This window comes from Cavia porcellus, unplaced genomic scaffold (assembly GCF_034190915.1).
Source record: "Cavia porcellus strain 051 isolate PalLab524CR breed Dunkin Hartley unplaced genomic scaffold, mCavPor4.1 scaffold_8, whole genome shotgun sequence".
NCBI lineage: Eukaryota > Metazoa > Chordata > Mammalia > Rodentia > Caviidae > Cavia > Cavia porcellus.
The window spans coordinates 71,338,444-71,362,747 of NW_026947491.1; the positions used below are offsets into that span (position 1 = coordinate 71,338,444).

Genomic DNA, 24,304 nt, shown 5'->3' on the forward strand with positions numbered 1-24,304 from the left:
CTGCTTCAGAAAAGTCATCCCTGACAATCCTAAAACACCAGCACCACTTTATGGCCCCTACTTCTAGCCTATCTCCCTAGTTTATTTTCCCCATGGAATTTAATCACTAAGCTTACCATCTGCTTTGGAATACATGCCCCCACCTCCAAAAATCAGGTTTTTCATAATCTTACAATTGTAGATTATGTCCATATGGACTAACAATGGTAAATTGCACTTTCAATTTTATAAATCACCTACTGGGTTTTATAAATCACCTACTGCTTTTTTAAGGTAAGGTCTTATCTTACCTTAAATAAGGTCTTTGGCTTCTTTTTTCACATGCAGCATTTACTGCAGTAAAGCAAACTCAAACTAAAAACATTAAAGCAAGCTGAACACTGTTTTTTCTTATGGTAGCTCTAAAAGATGATATTGAATCCACTGTGAAGTTGGAAGCACAGGAAGGAAAAAAATCAAGGTAACGGCAAAGTTAACAACTAATTATTTAAATCAGAAATTCAATATGGCTTATCCTCTCTGTCTTGCTTGCCTCATATGTGAAACAGAAATAATAGCACTGACTTTCCTAGAACTGTTCTAAAAATTAAATAAGTTAATACATATTACAGAATTAAAATAGCAGCTCCGTAAGTAGACAGTGTTACCTATTATTAATATGATATATTTATTCTGAAATACAAATATCTTTTTCCATCCATACTCAAGGTAATAAAATGTTCTCAAAGCCAGCTTGTAGTATAAGTGACTGCCGGTTTAACTGTTTTTTTTATAAGCATCAAATAATAACTGAAGATAATAAGTGCCCTTATGTACTCCAACTGAGGAAAATTGAGAACATATTAATAAAATGAATTCTGCTACAGCATTCTAATGGTTTCACATGTATCCCCAATTAGGGCACGGTAACAACTTTCAACTAACATCCTCACTTCAGTACTCTCCTCCAACCTATTTGTGCACCAGAGCAAACAACTTATTTTACTAAAATGCTACTTTCATAGTAACAACATAACTTAATTCAAGTTCTCCATCTAAAATCCTGAGACTTTTTTTTTTTTTTTTTTTTGTCTTTTTGAGACAGGGTCTCTCTATGCAGTTCAGGCTGCCCTTAAGCTCACTTTGTAGCCCAGGGTGGTCTGGAACTCGCAATGATCCTCCTGCCTCAGCCTCCCGAGTGCTGAGATGACAGGCGTGAGCCACCATGCCCGGCCTGAGACTCATTTTTAAGCTCCTTCAGCATTCTACTTCCCCCAATATCACCGACTACCTTACTAATATATATGCTCTGCCCCATCTAGGTTTGTACCATTGCCTACTCTGCCGTCATGACTTGAAATATAACTCTCTTCATTTATCAATTTCAATCAGTACTTCAGGATCAATAACCTCACACTTCCTCCACAAAACTTCCCAGACTATTCAGTCCACTAGGGATCTCCCACATCTCTGTATTAATAGTATAGCCTAATATTTCATATTTTGTTATATACAACCTTCAACATAGAATTGTCCTATGTACCTTACTTCTCCTTAGGTTAAAATTACTCAAAGACAAAAATCATGAACTTTGAGTTTGCCCACATATTGGCAGCACTGGTTAACAGAACAGGTGTAGCAACTCGAATGTTCAAAAGGCCTGCTTCAATGCCCAATATATAATATATACTAGGCAAGGTGGTCAATTATGGTAATTACAATTATGGTAACTTCTATAATTCAAATTATAGTTTATTCTGTAGTCATGAATAACAACACAGCTACATGTTTATTGATATGTAAAGATGTTCATAACATACTGGCAACAAAAAGGTCCTATTAGTATTTTTAAAATGATTAAATTTCTAAACAAATATTTATTGTATATATGCTTCTAAAAATAATTCTAAGAGTTATATTACAAAATTACAAAGTAACAGGTGACATTGGAAAGTAGAAATCATATTCAAAAAATGTAATAATGTAATAAACATTACAAATGTAATAAACAACAAAATGTAATAAATACCCCTCCTTCAAAACAAGCTTAAAATGATACAATGATAAATGATACAATGATTATCAGTTAGAAAAGTTTACATAATACATAACTCCAATATATTAAAAAAAGGAAGAAAATGAGTCAAATTTTAAAATGGTAACCTGCAATTAACCTTGTACAATTCTGATTTGGGTGATTTAAAATTTTCTACAATAACGCATTAATTTTATCATCAAAAATACTTAGGCTGGGGATTTAGCTCAGTGGCATAAGCGCCTGTCCTGCAAGCAGGCAGTCGTGAGTTCGATCCCCGGTACCGATAAAAATGAAAAAGACAAAATAAATAAATAAATAAATACTATATCTAAAACAAGGTTTAGAGAAGCACCTGATTTCCTTGAAGATACAAGAGGGAGCAAAGGAGAGAAAAGAAACATTTGTGGAAGCTGAATAACACCTGGGCAACATTCATCCTTAAGCACTTACATTTTCAGAATGGGAAGAATCTAAGAATGGAATACTTTTATATTAATTGTACAGCCAAGTCCAGACTCAAGAGATGGTATTAACCTATACATTTTTCCATGGTTAATCTACACCATGGTTGGTCCGAACACTCAGATCAAACTCAGGTGATCTAATAGAAACCTTCATCTCTACTCTATTCAGTCTACTTTCAAATTCATTCACAAATTTACTCATTTCAGTCAAGAGAAGCATTTGATACAACTTTGTTTAGCCCATACCATCAGTTGCTTGCTAACCTATGTGGAAGTTCAGATTTATTTATTCTATGTCTACTATTTTTACAGATTTTATGTTGTTTGCTACTCTTGTAAAGGTACCTGTCCAGACCAAGAAAATCAACTTAATTAACCCATATGAAACAGGGAAGCATTTCCCTTTCCAGTACTATCAAAGTTATTGTATAAACAGGTATGGACAAAGCAAGGAAGTGCCCAGTGCACATACTAACAAAGGAACAGCAGAACAAAGTCTCAGCTCCTTGGTATGGCGTTCAGATCCAGGACAAGTGGTCCATGTTATTCTTCACTAAGTGTTCTCCACTCACACCTCATCATTAATTCTTCACATCAAAATTTCTTGTGTTAGAACATTTCCTATTTATTTCCAACAATGAAGACCAACGTGTGGGTACTGGTATCCAAAAATATATCTGGAATCAGATTCAAATTCTCCCAGGAGAGCCTTTGGGCAAGTCACAACTTCATTGAGGCTCAACTTCCTCATCTTGTAAAATGACGACAGGGGAAAAAAAAAGAACAAAAACAACTACCTTGTGAGTTAATGTAAAGATCAGAAATAACACATGGGAGCAGAGACATATAACACAAAGTTATTATTTCCAAGTTCTGTACCTCTGCACATTGTTTTTGCTCTTCTGTATGTTGGCAGGCTTATTTCCACTTAGAAAATCTTTCACATCAATTAAGTCTAAAGGCACAATCTTGCCTCCTCTTACGTAAAGCCCTTCTTGACTTCCTTTATATAATTAATAGTACCTTTTCTGTACAAACCCAGTGCTTTGTTCAAAATTTTCTCCATCATCATTTTTATCTTATTGAATTGTAAGTGTTCTTGTTACTATTTTTCTTGAGAAAAGACTGGAAGTTTCTTAAGCATTTAAGGAATAAAGTGAGTATCTTCATAGCATTAAGCCTGATTGACACAGCAGAAACACTAATGTTTTTGAATAAACCAACTTTTAAAAAACCTAACAAAAATGCTAAGCACACATGGGAGGACAAGTACAAATGTTACAGAGGCCAAATATGAAAATGGCAAACTGTCACACCTGGCTATTAAGTCACAGGGAGGGAAATTAATTGTAATAAAGTTGAAATGAGCAATGATACGAGATTCAGTAGGTGAAGACAATGTCTTCTTTAGAAGAGTAAAAGTGAAGCAAATTAATGGAATGATGAACCAAGAAGTAAAAATTAAGTATTTAACAGACACAGAATAAAATAAGGTCTCCCAAAGGTAGAAGTACATATTAGCTGTGGTGAGGAAAATACATGATCAGATTCAACTAAATGTAAGAATAAGGTACAACTGTAGTAAAAGCAGTCTGAGAATACCATTTAATTTTTATAATGGACTAAACTATTTCTAAAGACTTTTCCGCAAAACACCTAGCTGTACACTTAAGAGCAATGAAATGCCTCTCACATCGATCCCTTCCTTCCCACTGCTACCCCAGCAATCACTACAGTGTACTCTTTTAAAGTCAGTATTCTCACTCCTAACCATTTCTTTCCCCTACCCTTTTTCTCTGTCATTACTTGGACTTACCTTCCACTGTCGTGTTTTAACTTTAGACTGACATGGAAATAGACACATAAAGATATAGATTTAGGGATACACACACACACACACACAAACACACACACACTTGATTTAAAAAATGGATCTAGGGGCTGGGAATTTAGCTCAGCAGCATAAGCGCCTGCCTTGCAAGCAGGCAGTCGTGAGTTCGATCCCTGGTACCGATAAAAACGAAAAAGAAAAAAAAATGGATCTGTTCCCATGCAACTAATATGGTAGGGAACAAGATGCCACCGTAACAGTGATTTGGCATTTCCTTATACATAAATGCAAGAAACACTAGGTAAACACAGAAAATTGCAACCAGAATGCATTAAAATACACACCTCAAACATGTAGTGGGTACCTCAACTCATTGCCTATGTTGTAAGTCACATCATCCCCACGGGCACCACTTGGTGCCATTTTGCAGTAACTCATAAACTAACCTTTTACACCCACATTTATATAAAATACTTCAGCTCTTTTTCAAAGTAAAATATATTTATAATAGTATTTATGTATCCCTGAACATTGTTTTAATTTTTTAACACCATGTACATTTATTAGAAAAGTTATGAAACATTGTCATATATTTCCTTGAGAAATTAAACAGAATAAAACAAAAAACAAATAGAAGAAAATAAAGATCAAAAAACACCATCTCTTATCAAACTGCCAACATCATTTTTCATAAAGATTAACATCTTGATTTTACATTCCTGTGAAAATAGAAAAGACTCAATAGTCTCAACAACATTGATAAAGGAACAGAATTAGAGCTCCAACCCTCCCCAATCCCATGATTTATCACAAAGTTACACCAATCATGACAAAATGGCATTGATATCAACATAGACAAACCACCAAGGTACCAATATAAACTCCCAAAATAGACAGTCACATAACAATTGATTTCTGGCAAAGATGCAGAAGCAATTAAGTGGAGAAAGAATTGTACTCTCAATAAATGTACTGGAACATCTGGATATCCACATGCAAAAAACCCAAACCTTATAGCACATCAAAAATTTCTTAAGACATCCAAAAGTCAACTCAAAATGGCTCACAGTGAGTTAGCTAAAGACAGGTGTGGCCTGAGTCATGCTTGGCTGAAGTCATTCTCTCTGGGACAAAATACGTATTTTTTCCTTACATGCTAATTAAACAATATGATGCTTGTACACGTGTGACATATTTACTTCACTAATAAGTATGTTCTCAGGGCACATCCATTTACCTATAAAAATGTCCAGTTTATCATTCTTTATGCTGAATAGTACTCCATTATATAAAAATACCACATCTTTTTTATCCATTCCTCAGTCGATGGGCATTTAGGTTGTTTCCAAGATCTGGTTATTACAAACTGTGCTGCTATAAACATGGGTGTAAATGTATCATTGTGGCCTAAACAACATTTAACAAGTGTAAACTGACAAGTCTGATTTGGTTTCTTGCTTTTTATATGCTATTAACAAATTCTTTGAAGATTAACTCCATTTTCAAATGGAGTTTTCAAACTTCCATATCCAAATGAGTTTCAGAAATTTTTAGGCTAAATTAGAGCATGCATTCATATACAATTACTTTAGTTCTGGCGACCAATTTTCCAGTTATGTTCAAAGTTTACAGAGAAGGAGAAAAACCCTTGTATACCATTTACAGAAAGGTCCCTGTGCATGACTTTGAATGACCCAGACACTTTTCTTGAAGATTGGGCATTTTAAGACAATTTACTATTCTGCCCATCTGAAAGACAAGTAATAGGGCAAAGAAGCAGTAGGGCCCTTTCCTAAAACAATAATGCCTGCGCATTTTAATAACAAATACTACCACCATAAAAGTGTTTCATGGTGAGTTACTAAATACACACAAAACTCCGTATTTACACTATGACTTCTCACACACACACACAGAAATAAACTTGGAACAACATAAAATACATTATGAAAGGGTTTTTTTTCTTTAACTTACACAAAAAAAAAACTTATACTAAACATACCATTTTAACACATTATGTTTACCAGAAGAAAAAATTAATTTAAGATTATTTAAATCTTGCTTACCTTACTTGCATTATATGGTATCAGGAAGTCTTGTTAAGACTTTAAAAATCTAAAAGTAACTTCTGTGACTGTTTCAGCTAATATAATCTTACTTTTTATTCATATTCAACACCAATTAACATGTTTTGCATGTTTATTCTGTTCTTCTTAACAAGATTTACAGTCTTTCTCAATACAATGAAAAATGCTGGATACACAGTGGCATATGCCTATTGTAGGCTGAGACCGGAAGGCTGCTATGAGTTTGAGGCCAATCTGAACTATGGAGCAGGTTCAAGGCCTGCCTGTGAGACCCTATTTCAAAAAACCCAACAATAACCAAAATCTCAAACTCCAAGAGTGACGAAAAAAATCAATTCATACTTAATAATGTGCAGATTTTAAAGGAAATAGTAAGTACCACAGTTTGCTTATATGCTCAGTAACTGCTTAGTCTTAAATTATACAATTTTATTACAAAACATCTTCACACTATATTTTATTTTTGTTTATCCTATTCACTTAATTTCCTACAAGTTATTATGAACACCCTAAAAACAAATGTTCAGTTACCATATTACTACAATCTACAACAAACTCCAATTGATCATTTCAAGTAAACCCTAATAAAATAATTAACAAAATGTAACTACCTTATTTCTTTTAATTCAACACAAGACTATTACTGAAAAATACATGATAACCCATGAAAGCTGGCTGCATGAAATTTCTAAAAACAATCACAATAAATATTTACTGGCCAATTTACATGCTAATATTTAAATTTTAGAGTTGATTCTACTTTTGAAGTTGTCTGATTTTGCTAGTTTTAGAACTATAAATTCATTCTTATTGGCTTCCAGTGTATCTTTACGCTAAGGAGAAAGTATCACAGCCATAATATAGTTATCTAAAACTTAAAAAGTCAAAATTGCCTCAGCAGTTAACCCAATATGCTAAGAACCAGTTGTTAATCCAGAAGGCCAACAGTTGGAACAAAAGAAAAACTTTTTTTTTTTGAGTCAGGGTCATACTTTGCAGTTCAAGCTGACTTTAACCTCAAAGTGATCCCCCTGCCTCAGCCTCCCAAGTGCTAGGATTACAGGCATGCAAGAAAAAGAATGGCTGGAAAACAATTCTTATACTTGACAACAACTTGATAAAATGGCCAAAAAATTGTTTTAAGAATTTGAATTGCTAATTGCTAAATACGTACTTTTCCTTAAAGAGACTTAAAAACGAAGAATCAGTGAAAGTTAAATTCTGACTACACATTAAACAGTCTCAAGTTGTCTCTTTTAAAATATCTATCAAGTCTTTAAATGGAAAAATGAGAATGTTTACTATCCTCACAAGAAGTTTCCATTAGGCAACAACAGGCTCTCCTATAACCTATATAGTAAGTGTAATTTGAGTATTTGTATGACATTTTCACAAACATTTGAGTCATACAACAATGCTGCTAACCAGTATCAATTTTTTGTTTGTTTGTTTTTGTTTTAATATGGATTGAACCCAGGACTGTCATACTGAACTATATCCCAACTGTTTTTTGGAGACAGGATCTTGCTAAATTCCTCAGGCAGGACTCACTCTTGTGATCCATCTACCTCAGTCTCCCAGAGTGCTAGGATTACAGACATGAGCCACCATACTCTGCTCAATTGCATTTAATGATCAGGAAATGTAATACATGGCATTTAGGTCAGTTCTTTCCAAACATGAGTGTATACACAAATTACTTCAAAACACGGTAAAATACTTTGTCAGGTAATTTCTCCCATCAGTGAGGATCCCAGAAAGCCACATCTAAAATAAACAGCACAGAACTGTAATCCCAGCAATTTGAGAGGCTAAAGCCGAAGGATTGTAAATTTGTAGTCCAGCCTGGGCAACTTAGAGACTCTGTCCTAAATAAGTGATTTTTGTAAAGGGATGGGAATGTGGCTCGGTGCAAAGTCCACAGGTTCAATCCCAGCACCACAAAAATAACTATTTAAAATAACACAAAATAAACAACACAGACGATACTGGCACAGATGGTCTCTGCCTCCACTACCACATCTTTCAGGACATAGTTTCATATAACTAACCATAAGCAGCCTAAAACTCTATTTTTTAACTATGAATTGATGTACCCAAATATCTGAATGATACAGCTTTACATATCTAGATGAAAGATAATGTAAAAATGTAAATAAAGATAAACATTACGTTAAAGTAAATTTACACATACTCCAATACAAATTAACAGTATAGAAGCCTAAGTTTTAGGAAATTTAAATAAGAAAAGATTCTACCATATTTTCTTCTCTGCTTGTAATGTGTAAAAGACATACTGAACTATTTTAGATTATTAGCTTCTCATGCTTTCAATACCACTGCTAAAAGCACCAAAAATTCAAGGAACATAAGAAAAAAGATTAAGATGAAAATATAAAAGCACTTTGAGCACAGCTTTGTGAATACACTAAAAATCACTAAAATAAATAAAACAATACATATTTTGTTATTATTTGTGATGTTGGGGTAGAATTCAAGAATCATGCATGACAGGCAAATATTCTACTACTGACATCAAACTGTGTATTTAGTTTAAAAAGTGTATTTATGATGGATATATCTCGTTTCTTTCTGGTTTTTTTGGCTTTTTGAGACAGGCTCTCGCTATGCAGTTCAGATTGCCCTCAGGCTTACTTTGTAGCCCAGGCTGGTCCTCAACTTGCAACAATCCACCTGCCTCAGCCTCCCAAGTGCTAGTATTACAGGAGTGCGCCACCATGCCATGTTTTAATTTTCAAAAAAGAGAATACTTCAAACACTAACACTTTACTAGTTTAACTTAAACATCACATACCATTACTACTTAAGATCAGAATTACTTTGTGGTCTGTATACATCATAAGCGCTAAAAACAATCAAAGAAATAATAAAAGGTAGGGGTTGGGGATTTAGTTCAGTGGGATAAGCGCCTGTTCTGCAAGCATTCAGTCGTGAGTTCAATCCCTGATATCAATAAAAAAAAGATAATAACGGGCATAAACCACCCACTATCTTGATAAGAATTTTTAATATTTAAATGACACCTTCTATACTTTTACTTGCTCTCAGAATTTTTTCCCTAAAGTCTCATTTCATTTTTTAAGTCTAATTTCAAATTCAATAGAAACTGTTTCAGTAATCTTGATAAAATTATCTTATAATTTACTAATTATAAGATTATCTTTGTTACTTCTTAAACATACAGTGTGTGGTGCTTTCAAGTATAGTAAAATAATTGTTACTTAGACTCTGTCTCAATTTGAAAAATGGCAATGTGTGAAGCTCAGCACTAGAGTGCTTGCCTAGAATGCATGAGGCCCTGGGTTCAACTGGCAGCAACACACACACACAGACACACACTCCAAATCAAAAACAAGTATCAGGATGGTTACTTACTTCTTTCTACACATATGACTTCAGTCAAGTAACTACCTTCTTAGCCCAGTTTCCTTTACTGTAATGATAATTAAACACACCATTATATCCAAAGTACCTAGTAGTTAATAAGCACACCATCAATGTCATCTACATTATTTTTATTGTAAGAAGTATCCCACACAAATAATTCATTACAAATCTTGATAATATTAAAAGTTCACTTTATTTTACCAGTAAAGCTGGTATTTAAGAAAGTTGGGCTTAATTCTTAATAAGCAGTCTCACAGTTTACATCTCATTCACAAGTCAAATTTTCTCCAACTCTGAATCATTATTAGTTTCTCTCCTTACACAGAACAGCAGATAGTCTGGAACATAACGGGAATACCAAAATGCATTTCTTAATCTACCAGGATTTATAAAGTTTATTAAATGGAACATGTCCTATGTGATATTCAATAAAAACCCTGAATAATTGGGCCTACTGTTGTATTTATGTGTTTTCTGTATTTTAAATCCTCCCTTTTGCTATCCTGACTTCAAATTATAGAGTAATAAAGCCATTCTGACAGAAAAACAACATATTAAATAACTGCATTTTTCAATCTCTAGCCAAAACTAAATCTGTGTTTTGCTGGTGGCATGATGTTCAAATTTTTGCCAAGCAAACAATGCATTAGAGTATCAAAAACTAATCTGAGTCTACAGACCTGATCTTAATTTCTATTCAACATCACATTTTCACTATTTCTTTCAAATGTTTAAATTACTTACAAATAACCTTTAATAAAATGTTAAGAAAAAGAAAAATATACTAACTAATGTAAAATAGGTTAGTTTTTTAAAAACCTTGTTCCCAGATGCATACATACACAAAAAACTACAAAAACACTTAAAATAATGCTCCTATATATCTTATGTTCTGTAGGATTTTTTAATGACATAATAATCATACGTACTTAGGCCTATGCGATCTTGAGTTATCTAAACTTGAGGCCTCTATTTACTCCATTGGAAATCGGGATAAAAAAGTAACTTCCACGGGAGATCACAATGTGCATTAAGACAGCACGCAAAGCACTTTAATCAAGCAGTATGCAAACAGTTTTATATATTAACTTTCATTCTTAAATCAAAATTTCAGGGGTTGGGGGTTTAGCTCAGCGGCATAAGTGCCTGCCTTGCAAGCAGGCAGTAGTGAGTTCGATCCCCAGTACCGATAAAAAGGAAAAAAGACCAAAACAAAAAAAAATTTCAGTGCTATCCCTATCTACTAAAACATTACATATTCTATGGTAGCCATCACTATTAACCCTTCTCAATTGTAAACATTTGTAAGCACTCTGAGAAGAGTTGTACAACTGCCTAAAATAGGGGCTGGAGGTTTAGCTCAGCGGCATAAGCGCCTGCCTTGCAAGCAGGCAGTCGTGAGTTCGATCCCCGGTACCAAAAAAAAAAGAAAAAGACAAAAAAAAAAAAAAAAAAAAAAAAAAAAAAAACAACTGTCTAAAATACATTCAACTATCCCCCCTCCTCTTTGAGTGTGGTATCACTGCTCAGGGACTGGCTGGGCTGTGCTCTTCTCTGTACTTACCATATTTCATTTTTTACTTGAGTACTTTCTGAGGGCAAAGCCTGCATTCATTTCTGTATCTCTGGACTAAATCCTAATAGCTTAACTCTGACTCAAATTAAAATTACATGGAGAGCTTATAAAAATATTAATATCTGGGATCCATCCCAGACCCATTAAATCATGAGGTCTGGAGGATAGTGCAAGAAATCAGCACAAGGAGCATTTCTTTAAGATTTGCACATATCAGAGTGCTCATGGAGTTAGCCACTGCGTCCTGACACTTTGAATACTGTTATGTATATATGCATGAAGATTTCTGTGTACATAATACACAGAAATATGAGACCTTCCTCAACGCTTGTTCTTTATAGATGCTCCCAGCCCAGTCATCCCTTTAGACACAGCATTTGAGGTAGAGGGAGCAGGCATGAGACAAGGTCTTGCTTGCTATGTTGTTCAGGCTGGCCTAGAACCCTCAAGATGATCCTCCTGTCTCAGCCTCCCAAGTGCTGGGATTACAGGTGTGCATCACCACACCCACTCAGTAAACACACAGTATTTTTACTAAATCATCCCTTCTATGCTACATTACATTTGCTTTTAATACTTAAAAGTTTTTCATGTAAATTATGCCTTATATTACTTTCTAAATTACTGCTTTGTTCCTTGAGAATATACTCTGCCTTATTCTTGTTTGCTCCAGAGCTTAGTGTAAGTGTACTAAAAAGAGACATAATCAACATTTGTCATATCTGATAAAAATTGCAGACAGGATTTGTCACATCCAAATTATCCAGTTCAACCTAGGATATAGCTCTGTAGTGCAGCATCTGCCTGGCAGGCACATGGTACTGAATTCAATTCCCAATACAAAAAAAAAGTCCAATTCAGTCAAGCTGTTACCCAAAAAATAGAAAAAGTTAAAACTCCGAGAAAAAGATTTCTAAAATTTTTCTAATAAATGAAAACTAAAGTTTATCTCATGTTAAAGGGCATGTGGTACTTATAAAGTCACACATAGTGCCCCCCTTATAGCCCATCCTCCATCAGACAATTAAAATTATCTCTTACTTGATTTTAGCATCTTTGGGCACTGTCACATACCTTTACAAAATTACATAATAATCTATTAAAATAAGTTAAAAGAGAGTCATGATAACTTCATCACACAAATGGTTAATATGTACTTCTTAAAGGAAGTTGTTTGTCAACAACTAAAAGAAGAAAAACTCAGTTGGAAATACCGTATTAAAGTAAAAATGTTATTAAACTGTAAGTATATTTTAATGTAATGTTATTACATTAAACTATAAATGTATTTTGTATTATAAAATGATCTCCATCATTTTATAATATTTTTAATACCTACAAACTGAGCATGGTGGCACAATCCTGTAATCCCAGCACTTGGGAGGCTGAGGCAAGAAAATCATTTGCAAGTTTGAGACCAGCCTGGGCTACCAAGCGAGCCCAAGGTCAGCCTGAACTATATAGTGAGACCGTCTCAAAAAGACAAAAAAGAAAAAAATCCTTTAATACTTGAAAAGTTGATAAAATGTAAAATGGCTTTTTAAACAAGAGCATTAAATTGTATCACACAAAATCCTCCAAGGAAGAAGCATTATGATTGTGGAAAAGTAGGAGACATGAAATACAATTCTAAAAAATTAACAATTTAAAGTGAAAATGGTTCACCAGCACAATTTTGCCTATATGTTTTATCACTGTTAAAATCAACTTAAAAACCTTTTTCAAAAGAACTAAAAATATGGTAAATGAAGCCACCGAAAAAGTATGTTCGCTGACTAGATACAATACTGTGATTAAGTAGTGTATGTTTTGCTGGGTCCGACACCTTGGAAAAGATCGTACCAGTTACCACTAAAAGAAAGCACTTCTCAATTCCCTATTCAATGAAAAAGGTTCAAATTCCAAACGCAAAAAAAAAAAAAAAAAAAAATGGTACCTTGGGTTGTTTGTTTTTAAGGAAGATTAAATTTAGGAGTTGCCAACACCCAAACGAAAAACATTCCAGAGTATTAGACCCAATTGTAGTGGAGAGTCATCTACATTCTCAGCACTATGTTCCCTCAATCAAAGCAGCAGTTTAACAAAAGATGTTTCTTAGGCTCTCATAAGATACACCCTACTTATTTCCCCTAGTAAACATTACTCTTGGTTTTTAAAAAGTACTTGAAAAATAATTTTAGCACAAGCAGCCAGACAAAAAGTGAAGTTTAACATCTGCCAAGATATTTCCCAAAATAAGACCCTTGTCAGATGAACAATGAATAAAAGACTAAAAATGATAAATTCTTCCATTTAAACCATCAGTTATTTAAAAATAAAGTTGGGGAATGTAATTTTTCCAAAGACTTGTCTTCAATTTCCCCTTAATTGTCATATTTTTAAGAAAAAAAAAGCCTGAAAATTTGATTACCACTCTTACGAATTCCTTTTAAAACAATTTAATGAATAACATACTTTATGGGAAGTAACAAACCACAGAGGACAGTTCTGGTGGCTGATAAAAACCTCTCAGAAACATTCATATTAAAATATACCCTACAGAGACAAGGCTGATTTTTCACGTATGGAAATCATTAATATTTAAAAGTTGAGGTCTATTTGACAGTGCCTCAATTTATCACCAAAAGTTATTGCTTAGCTTAATGCAAGTGTTTTTCCTTAAGCCATAATTAAAGTTAGGAAATTCCTAATAGTTTATACAGTGGCTTGCAGCAAAGCTGAGTAAATGTGAAGGCCAACAGTACAGAAGGAAATGCAAAATCTAGAGAGCCAATGAGAAAAAGATGCAGCTCCTCTGGGAGAAAAAGACAGTTGAACCCACATCCCATCCACTTGAGACTCTATTAAAGTAACTCACACTTGTTTGGAATTGTTTTGTTTTACACAAATGGAGGTACAATTATACACTAAAAATTCTTTTACCAGTCATCTAATTGGATGCTGCTGCCTACAGAAATGTTTTCCTACTGCTCAAAAATACCAAAACACGCGCAAAAATACATCTATCACAAGTGTTTCCCAGATATTAAGCACAGAAACAGATCTAAGCAAACAAAACTGTAAGCTGATACAGCATCCCTATTGTCCAAAGTATGACTCAGAAAAAAAAAAAACTGTGTTGAGAAGCACTATGTATAATAGTGTGTATGTTCATTTGGGTATACTCATTCTTGGGTTCGTCCCAAGAAAAAGCTATCTTGGATATTGCTCTGGTCACTCTTTTTCAACAGGTATTAAGAGGGAACAGAACATAATCCGATGACTTGAGATACAAGGGAGAAACTAAGTACATCGTCATCACTATTCAACAATTTTCCCTACTGATCAAGCTACTTAGATAAGTCTAGGCAGGCAAATCCTGCTGTCTATCTAGCAATTCCAAAGTTATACCCAGGATCTGAGACTGCAGCCAGGAAGCTAGAAAAAGCACGTGTCCCAGTCCGGTTTGGGGAACTTCCCAGGAAGCATTCGCTCAAAGTAAAACTCCATCACCCTCTGCTGCCTAGCTTGGGGAAACTCCGCGTTCGGGGTCCGGGATGCTCTCGGGTGGAAGCACCGAGAAGGCAGCAGCCCGCCCGGCTTCGCCACCGCCCGCACCCGCGCCCGCGCCCGCGCCCGCGCCCGCCTCACCTCCGCCGCCGGGATGTTGACCACGCCGGTGGAGCGCCTCTTCTCCCGCAGCTTCCTCTTCTCGATCTGCCCTTTGCCTTTCCTGGCGCTGGGGCCTGAGCTCCGGCCCTTTTCGGGGGCGCCGTCCGGCTCCTCCTCGTCGCCCGGGGCCAGAGGGGCCCCCGAGGCTGCGGCAGCGGCGGCGGCGGGGGCAGGGGTCTCGTCCTCCGGCCGCCGCGGGACTGGGCCGGCCCGAGTCAGTGCGGCGGGGCCGACCGTGCAGTTCACGCCCCCGGGGCCCGGGGCAGCAGGTGCGGCCGCGCCTCCCGGGAGGCTGCTGTGGAGCTCGGGGGGCGCCGAGGCGCCCAGCGCCCCCGCAGGGGACTTGGTGGCCGCGTCGCTGCTGGCCCCGCCGGCGGCGGCGGGGCCCGGGGGGTTCTGCTTGGCGCGCATCTTCTCGCGCTTCGCCTTCCACTCCTCCAGGAAGTCTGTGGTGCTGCCGCTGAGGCTGCTGCTGGCCCGGTAGCCACCGGTCGCCATATTCCCAGCGGGGCTGGCAGAGTTCTCACCTCGGCCGCCCGCCCCGGCCCCAGCTCCGGCTCCGGCTCCGGCCGCCGCCTCTGCCTGCTGGCGACCGGGAAATGGTGAAGGGAGTGATCCCGGTTCCGAGTGGCCGCAGCTCAGCGCCGAGCGGCGGGTCTGAGGGCAAACACAAAAGGGGGCGGGAGCAGAGTCAGGTCCCGGCAGCCCGAGGGTCGCCCCGGCAGCGCGCGGCTGCGTCCCCGCCCTGCCTCGCCGCCCAGCGCACCTTCGCCACCGCCGCGGACACCGCCCCCCAGGGGAGGGAGAGCGCTGACCCCACCCCGGCACCCCCGCCCCATCTGGGCTCAGCGCCTCTGCTGCCGGAGACGCCGACCAGACCTCGCCACCTGTCGGCCCGTCGGGTCGCCCGATCCCACGCCCGGGCGCCTACACGCATCTTTCCTTCCCTCCGCGGCTCGCGGAGCGGAGAAGGCAGGGACCCAGCTGTGCCGCCGGAGGGGAAGGGCACGCAAGTCCAGCGGGAACGTCGCGGGCAGTCCCTTACCTACGAGGAGTTTAGGGAACCAAAGCGCGCGGGTGAGGGTTGCCCAAGTGAGCCGACGCCGCCGCGCGCTCTCTGGATACGCGGAAGGAGCCGCGGCCACCGTACGGTCCCAAGCTCGCGGCGGTCCCAGGCTGGGAAGGAGGGAGAGAGTGAAGGAGGGAGTGAGCGGCGGGACAGGAGCCGAGCGCTGCCGAAACCGAGCGGAAAGGGCCGAGACGGCGCGCGGTGGGCCGGGGGGCGTGCCCGGCAAGGCTCCGCCCTCTGCGCTCAGGTGCGCGGCGCCGCCCCCGGCCTGCTACCCTCCCCTGGCGGCTCCCGGGGTCCGCGCGGCTGCGAGCCGGCAAGCTCTCTGCTCGCCTTCTGTCTCCCACCCCCTCATGAACTAACCGTGTTATTCTAGGCAGAGTTTCGAGTGTTGCTGAGAGGGAAAGTACAGTGGACTTGTGATGGCTCGGGACCGACGAGCCGGGGAAAGATCAGCGCACGGTCCCGTCCCGGTGCCGCCGCCTCTCCAGATGGCGCCGGAGAATAGAAAAAAGCGAAAGGCGCAGTCCCCTCCTCTGCGGAAACGCGTCCTGGTGTAAGAGATGCTAAAATTGTCAGGAAATGAGCAAGAGTTTACCATTAGATTTGCGACCTTGTCAAAACTTCTTACGCGGATTTGTTGTATTGGCGATTCCTGTCTTCCTTGAGCCTTTCCTTAGAACCCAGTCTCCACACCTCCTCTTCAGCGGCCAGACTCCCTCCGAAGTACTAAACTTGCGCTGACCTTGACTTGAAAGGAGCTGGAGTGATGGTAATTTCCATTCCTCCTTAGCCTCCCATCCAAACCGTCTGAGATTTCTGGCCACAACTGTCCGGCACCGGAGGAGACTGAGCCTCCTATACCCAGTAATGTCAGGGTGCATCACTGTCGTAGGCTACAAATGCCAGGTCTCCATTTTGTAAAAAGTAGGAGAACCTTGAGTCACACTCTTACTCAACAGAAATCTTCCCTTCCCACTCCCCATTCCTATTTTACCCAGGTAGCAAATGGTAGGTGAGCCGTCGGTGGATGCCTGCTAGAGGAATAGGAAAGGGAGACATGATTCATTGCTTTGAGAGAAAGTCAGGCAGTTCTGGTCATTGGCCTGCCTGTTTGCATGACTGAGTGGGTACCTAAGAGAAAGTTGTGGACAATTCCTTGAAAAAAAAAAAAATCAAAGGCTTCCTTTGGGAATGTTTTAGAAGCTGAGTGGCCATTTGCCTAGATGGCACCAACCTGGGTGCACCACCTGAAATTTTTCAATCACAGAGTTCATATTTTCCAAGGCTTAAGGAGAGCTGGAGGGAGGATTGAGTGCTTAATGTATTCCCATTCATGTGTTTCATAGAGGATTTCTGTCTGAGAGAGGCTGCAAGATATAGTGGAAAGAGTATAGTTAGCCTGGATACAAACATATGTCAGGGAGCTGAGAGCGCCTGAGAATATGCTTAAATTCTCTGGGACTCAGCAGCTTTATGTACTGTAAAAGTCAATGGTGGCATGTATTTTTAAGACATTTTATAAATTGACACTGCATGTACAATGTCAAGGTTCAAGGAATGCACTGAATATACTCTTCTGTCAATAAGGTATCAGTTATTACAGTTTCTGAAGAGTCTTGGGAGAGAAGGCAAAGAAAAGAAAGATTAAAAATATTAACCTTGAAAGGACAGATTTTGAATGAACCAGGATAACACTTACACCACATAAATTTATCACTGCATCTCTTAGACCAGTTTTCTTAGTATTAATGGACTCTGAGTCAGGGATGCTGGCTGCTACTGACTTGTGTGGCTTTGGACAAGTTGCTTAACTGTTGTGCCTCTGTTTACTTACATATAAAGTGGGGATAATAATACTTGCTACATTGTGAGAGCGTCGTGAAAATGCCTAAGGTCTTAAGATAAAAGGTAGCATATGAGCAGCAGAGTACTTATTATTAGTCTATAAAGTGCCCTAGGAACCATGAAAGAGATTACTGAGGTACGAAGCGCTGTTTTATTATTGTTATCATTTATTGTACCTTTTGTCTTTACCATTCTCAATACTCCCAAAGATACAGGTCACAGCCAAACTTTTCATCATTGTGCTGGGGATATTTAGCTGAGTCACTTACACCCTAAACTGCAAGGTGTGTGCATATCCTCAGTCTTATGTATAGAGTTCTGATGAAATACTCAAAACTGGGCCCTTGGTTTCCCAATGTCAGCAAAACCGATAGTTGGGGCTAGATAGGTGTGTGTTTTCAGGTTTGCCCTGGCCATTGTAGAATCTTTAGCGGCATCATTGATTTGTACCTGATACCAATAGCATCCTTCAACCTCATTGTAACCTTGCCAAATGTTTGGGGTGGGGTGCTGTTCAGAACCTCTAAGTTGGCCTAAAGTTAGTAATGTTAGTGACCCATTTTGCCCTTAATAGTAAAGAAAAATGTCATTAACAGAATAAAAATATTTAAAATTTCAGTGACTTATTGTAAATGTTGACTTTATTAATGTTTTTCAAGCAGTGGATTAACTAATGCAAAACACTGCATTTATATGTGTTGAAATAATAGCATGTTAGAAAACAGTCATTTTGACTTCAATACAAGTATTTCTGGAGCACATGAAATTAATAGTTCCATCCAATATTGTACGACAGCAGAGTTTTGTGGTGTTCTAAGACTGTACCTATTGTTTTTCCTTGTTTTTCAACTATCTCCTTCCTTTTCTTGCATTCAGAATCTTTCTTCTTCATTTCTCTCTGGTCTTGTTGTTGTTATTGTCATTGTCATCATCTTTTTGAAACAGAGTTTCACTGTACAGTTCAGGCTGGCCTTGCACTCATTATGTAGCCCAGCATGACCTCAAACTCTCAGCAATCCTTTCTGCCTCAGCCTCCCAAATGCACCACCACATCCAGCTCCATTTCTTGCATTTAAAATGGGCCTCTTTTTTATAACCGTTGACATATTTTTCTGTATATGACTCACAAATTTATACCAAGTTTGCTCTTCTCAATGCAGTGTATCACACTGAGAAATCTGCCGTTTCTAGTTTTCTTTTTCTTAGATACCTGTCTCCTGGAGCTCTCCATCACCGGCTTCAGCCTGGACTGATTTTATGGCCTATTCCTTTATGGTCATGCTGGGATTGAACTTTCCTAACATCTTGGAGTCATTTTCTGTGTGAACTACTTCCTAAATTCTCTGTTCCTTACTCTTGTTTCTCATCCTTAGTTAGTGTATTTTGGAGATAATTTAAATAATACCTTCTTGGAGACTTAGAATATTAGAAAATGTTTTATCTTTTAGTTGCCTAATAGTTAATTAGGGCATAGGAATCTAGGTTGGAAATCATTTTCCTTAATAATTTGAAAGTATCGGTATATTGTATTCTAGTTTTCATAGATGCTGTTGGTGGCTTTCTAATTCTTTTTTCTCCCTGAGAACTTTTCTGAATGAAGACCTACTGGAACATTTTCCATGATTATGTCAGGTTTTCAGTGGACCCTTTTAATCTGCTACCTGCCCTTTAGTTGAGAAATTTCCTTATCCTGTTTTTTTCAATAATTCTTCCTTTTCATTTCATTCTTTCTTTCTGGAACTTCTGTTAAGTAGGTATGAGACTCCTAGGAGTCCTCTAATAGATATATAAAATTGTTTTTCTCGTATTTTCCATCACTTTGGCATGTTAATCTACTTTCATGTAAATTTCTTCTACTTTGTATATATCTTCCTATTGAATTTTTGTTTCCACCATTTTTTTTTTCTCTTTTTTGGTAGGGAAAGGATACTAGGAATTGAACTCACCACCTCACGTTTGCCAGGCAAGCACTGTGCCATTGTATCCCTGGCCCATACCACTATTTTTTCTAAAATCCCTTTTTTCTGTTTCTTTTCCATAACATCCTGTTCTTATGTCATGTAGTCAACATCTTTTTCTCTCCCCAAGGAAATTTGTTTAACTCCTTGTCTGCTGATCCAGCACTATGTCTTTTGCCTAAGGCTCTCCTCTTTCTTTTTTGTTTGTTCTGGTCTTCATCTTTCACATCAGCCCTTGCTCATCAGCCTTCATTCTACTCATATTTATATAAGACTGAAGAATTAGTTGGGAATATAGCTCAGTGGTGCAGCACCTGCCTGGCGTGAGGTCCTGAGTTTGATTTCATGTACTTCCCACTCCCAAAAAAGACTGAAACATTAGAAAGCTGATTGGAAGCTCTTTTATGAAAGGGTAAAGCTTGTTGGTGGATGACTGGCGTTTATGGGACTCATATTAGGATGCAGGCATTTTGTGGAGGTGTGTCATACACCAACATCTGTGGTGCTTTTCTTTCAGCTGGATCAGTTTCCGTGAGAAGATGGTGTTTCTGCCTGTGTTGCTAGTTACCAACTATTTCAGGTGTCAAATAAGGAAAGAGGATGGGTGGAGTGTCATTACTCAACATGAAAGTTTTTGTGCAAACTCTGTGCTCCATGTGCCTAGTGTTCTGACGTTCAGGAAATTTATGATTTCAGTATCTACAGAATCTGAACTTCCAGGTCTCTGCCAGAATCAGAGGAATCAGTCTCGCTGTTGAGCTCTGCAGAGATGATGAGAGAATGTAAATGTTCCCTCTGCTGATTTCCAACTCATCTTTCTGTTTTCACCTCACATTTTACTTTTTCAGGAGTGTGTGCTGCCGCTTCTAATATTGAGGTAAAGCCAGGTGCACCTGGTTACACAGCTGTAATTCCAGGTCTCTGGGATACTACAGCAGGAAGATCACAGATTTGAGCCCATCCAGCACCAGCAATTTAGCAATTTAGGAATATCTTATCTCAAAATAATAGATAGTGCTTTGTGTATAACTCCGTATAAAAACCCTGAGTTCAGTCCTCAGAATCTATACACACACACACACACACACACACACACACACACACAGTTTAATCCATCATCTTTAATAAGAAGTCATCTGCTTTGCAGATTTCCAAGATACTTTGTAATCTGCTCTGTAACTGAAGATTAGTAGAGACTTCTACATCTTATTTCCCTTCTCACTGAATTACATCATAAGTGCACACTGATTAACACTGTAAGAAAGAACTTTACGAAATGTTCTCTTCCAGGGATTGTTTTTAAAGGCGTGGTCCCATTACATTACACATTACATTACATAATGTTCTCATTAGTTAAGAAAAAAATTCTGACATCTATGTTGCATATAGATGGATTTTTCTTTTCCAACTGTTTTGGTTTTCTTTAACCATATGTTTTCTTTAACTATATGTTATGCAACTAGTAAATTTTCTCTTTTTCAATTGCCAGCAGGTAATCTTAAACTAGATTTCACCTAACTAGGGAAGACTTTGGTTTTATACTAATTTTAAAGCTACCTGGCTATTTTTCTTTTGCTACTTTTTCTTGATCTTTCACTTCAATTTAATTCCAAAAAATGATATGTGTATATCTTACTGTCCACATGTCAACAATAAATTAGCAGATAAGTTTTTTGGGATTTGTGGGGGGTTTTTGTTTGTTTGTTTGTTTGTTTTTGGTACCCGGGATCAAACTGACTGTGTGCTTACAAGGCAGATGCTTATGCCACTGAGCTAAATCCCTGGCCCGAAATTGGCTTACATAAACTTCTGTATGATGCAGTAGCCATCGTTTTTCTCTATTTAGTATCTAGTTCCCTCCAACCAGTGTTTTGGAAATGTTCTTATACCATTAGTCTTAACTTTATAGACAAACTTGCTAGATATTTTTTCCTTGATAATTAAATATAAGGGAAATAAAACTGTACCATTTTCCATTTTTGTCAGCTTAACCTCTAAAATATCTTTATGGTATTTGTCCTGTCTGCAGTGACAAAGCCTCTTTATTTTACATACATTTGGCTTAACAACATGCATCTTCATCTTTAATCCTACATGGCAAAAATACAAGAGTATTTGCACTGAATATTTGACATGCTCTTTGACAATTTGAAATCACATAAACTGAAATTGTTGTATCTAGCTTACACAGTTATTTTTACATTTAGCTTTATTACCCTATCTGTAATAATTTCAGGCATTCTGTTTCTTAACTAGTTTTAATGCTTATCATCAGTTCTTTCATGCAGTTATCTCCCTACTCTTTAGTTATTTTTAATTCATGTTCTTTGCTACCTGCAGTAAATCATTCAGCGACATTTTTAGAGAAGAATCCTGGTCATTATACTTTCATAACCCCTGGATGTCTGAGAATGTCTTTTAGTTGTCTTCATATAGAAATAATAACTTGGTAGGTATGTAATTCTTGGTTCAAAATTAAATTTCCTTTAAAATTCTATAGAAATTATTCCATTGTCTACTGGCATTTAGATTTTTTTTAATTATAAGGGAAAATGTGAGGTCAGTTTGACTTTTTCCTCTCTATATACAATCTACTGTCAATTTTTCCTTTATCCTTGAAATTTTAAAAAGGTCATTAGATGCTTATTTTTATTAAATTTTGAAATTACCTATCAGTGTTTTCTATAGATAGGCCTGCTTCATTGTTTAACTCTGAAAATTTTTCTTGGTTAGTTCCTTAATTGTGGCTTTGTTCTGTTTCAGGAGTTCCTGTTACATATAGATTGTATCCACAGCGCCAGCCTTGTAGATGTTCTTTTTCTCCTCTCTTTTTGACTTCTTCTGCCTTTTGTTTTGCACTTGATGAGGATTTCTCTAGTTTTATGTTTACTTCAGTAATTTGACTTTGTGTTCATTCAGCTTAGATATTTCTATTAACCCAAGTTCCAGAAATCTTCCAAGTGCTCTAACATGATTTGTCTTTGATGTCCTCTACAATCAGATGTGTAGCACTTTCTACCTCTTTTGGGGCTGGGGATTTAGCTCAGCGGCATAAGCACCTGCCTTGAAAGTGTGCAGTCGTGAGTTTGATCCCTGGTACCGATAAAAATGAAAAAGACAAAAAAAAAAAAAAAAGAGCCTACTTTCTACCTCTTTTATGTAGATAGATCTGTTTTAAGGGGTGGCAAGTTCTCCATTACTTGATGTTGTTCTTTTCCTCTGAACTGCCATATTAATGACATTTTCACTGACTTTTCTTAGCAATGGGATCTAATAAAAAGAGGTCCTTAAACTAGAGGTTTAACTCAGCAACCTAAGTGCCTGCCTGCAAGTGTGAGGTCATGAGTTTGATCACTGGTACCAAAAAAAAAAAAAAAAAGAATGAAAAGAGGTCCTTAGAATCATGGAAACTCTGAGAAATCATCTGAACTCTGAGAAGTTCTGTTTTATACTATTCCCATCAAAAAGGAAAATCATGTATTGGGCATTCATAATTCTACACATCAAATATTACCAAATATATTTCTTATAAGAAAGAACTTTCATTTTGACTAGATATCAATGAAAAGTGAACTATTTGTATTTTACCTACCTGATGATTGGCAAATTTCCCATAGGCTGGCTTTGGTGCCATTGGCCCCTAGCATCCCCCACAAGAAGCAGCCTCCTTGTTCCTCCCTTAGCCCATTTTCCTGTCGCTCTTACCTACCCAGGAGTTCCTAGCTGGTGTGTCTTACTCTCCACTCCCATTTATGTTCACCCTCTAGTGATAATATCAAAAGATAATCTATCCAGTCTTCTGGCACCTGAGATCCTTGGCCTCTTGATCCCCAATAATCTTTATTATTTTTTTTCTTTACCCCTCTTGACTTATGCATTCCCAAAGTTAGTCTCTTGACTTTATCATTACTTGTAAATGCACCTCCAGAATCTGTTCTAAACATCCTATTTTTCAACCTTTACCTCCTCTCCCTGTAGAATACTTTTTGCACACTCCAACCATGTTGTACATTGATCTTACAAAATTTTCATTATTACTGTTTTTCAATTCCCAACTTTCTTTCTTCAGTCTTTTTTGAGGCAGGGTTTCACTATGTGGTTCAGGCTGGGCTTGAACTCACTTTGTAGACCAGGCTGGCCTCAAACTCACAGTGAATCTCCTGCCTCTGTGAGGTGCAGCCCTACTCTTGTCTCTTTATTGCCAAGTACTTTGCTCCTACTTTTATAGCCGTCTCTCTTGCACAGTTTATTCTCTACTAAATCATTTCTGTAAGCATACAAATGACCTTTAATAGTTCTCTCTCTCTTAGCTTTTGATTTATTCTCATAACAACCTTTTATAGCATCTTTAAGCAAGAAACTTTATCATCGGGGCTGGGGATTTAGCTCAGTGGG

The 24,304-nt window shown here is 38.0% G+C and overlaps 1 protein-coding gene across 1 annotated transcript in view; it reads right to left on the reverse strand.

Moving 5' to 3' along the window:
- The window catches only part of Pawr (pro-apoptotic WT1 regulator), a 116,085-nt gene extending 100,381 nt beyond the window's left edge, over window positions 1-15,704 (reverse strand). Inside the window, exon 1 of the mRNA XM_063255198.1 lies at window positions 15,014-15,704. Within this exon, the coding sequence (XP_063111268.1) occupies window positions 15,014-15,532 (519 nt within the window). The 5' untranslated portion in view covers window positions 15,533-15,704. The remainder of the gene's footprint in view (window positions 1-15,013) is intronic.
- Window positions 15,705-24,304: the final 8,600 nt, after the last annotated feature.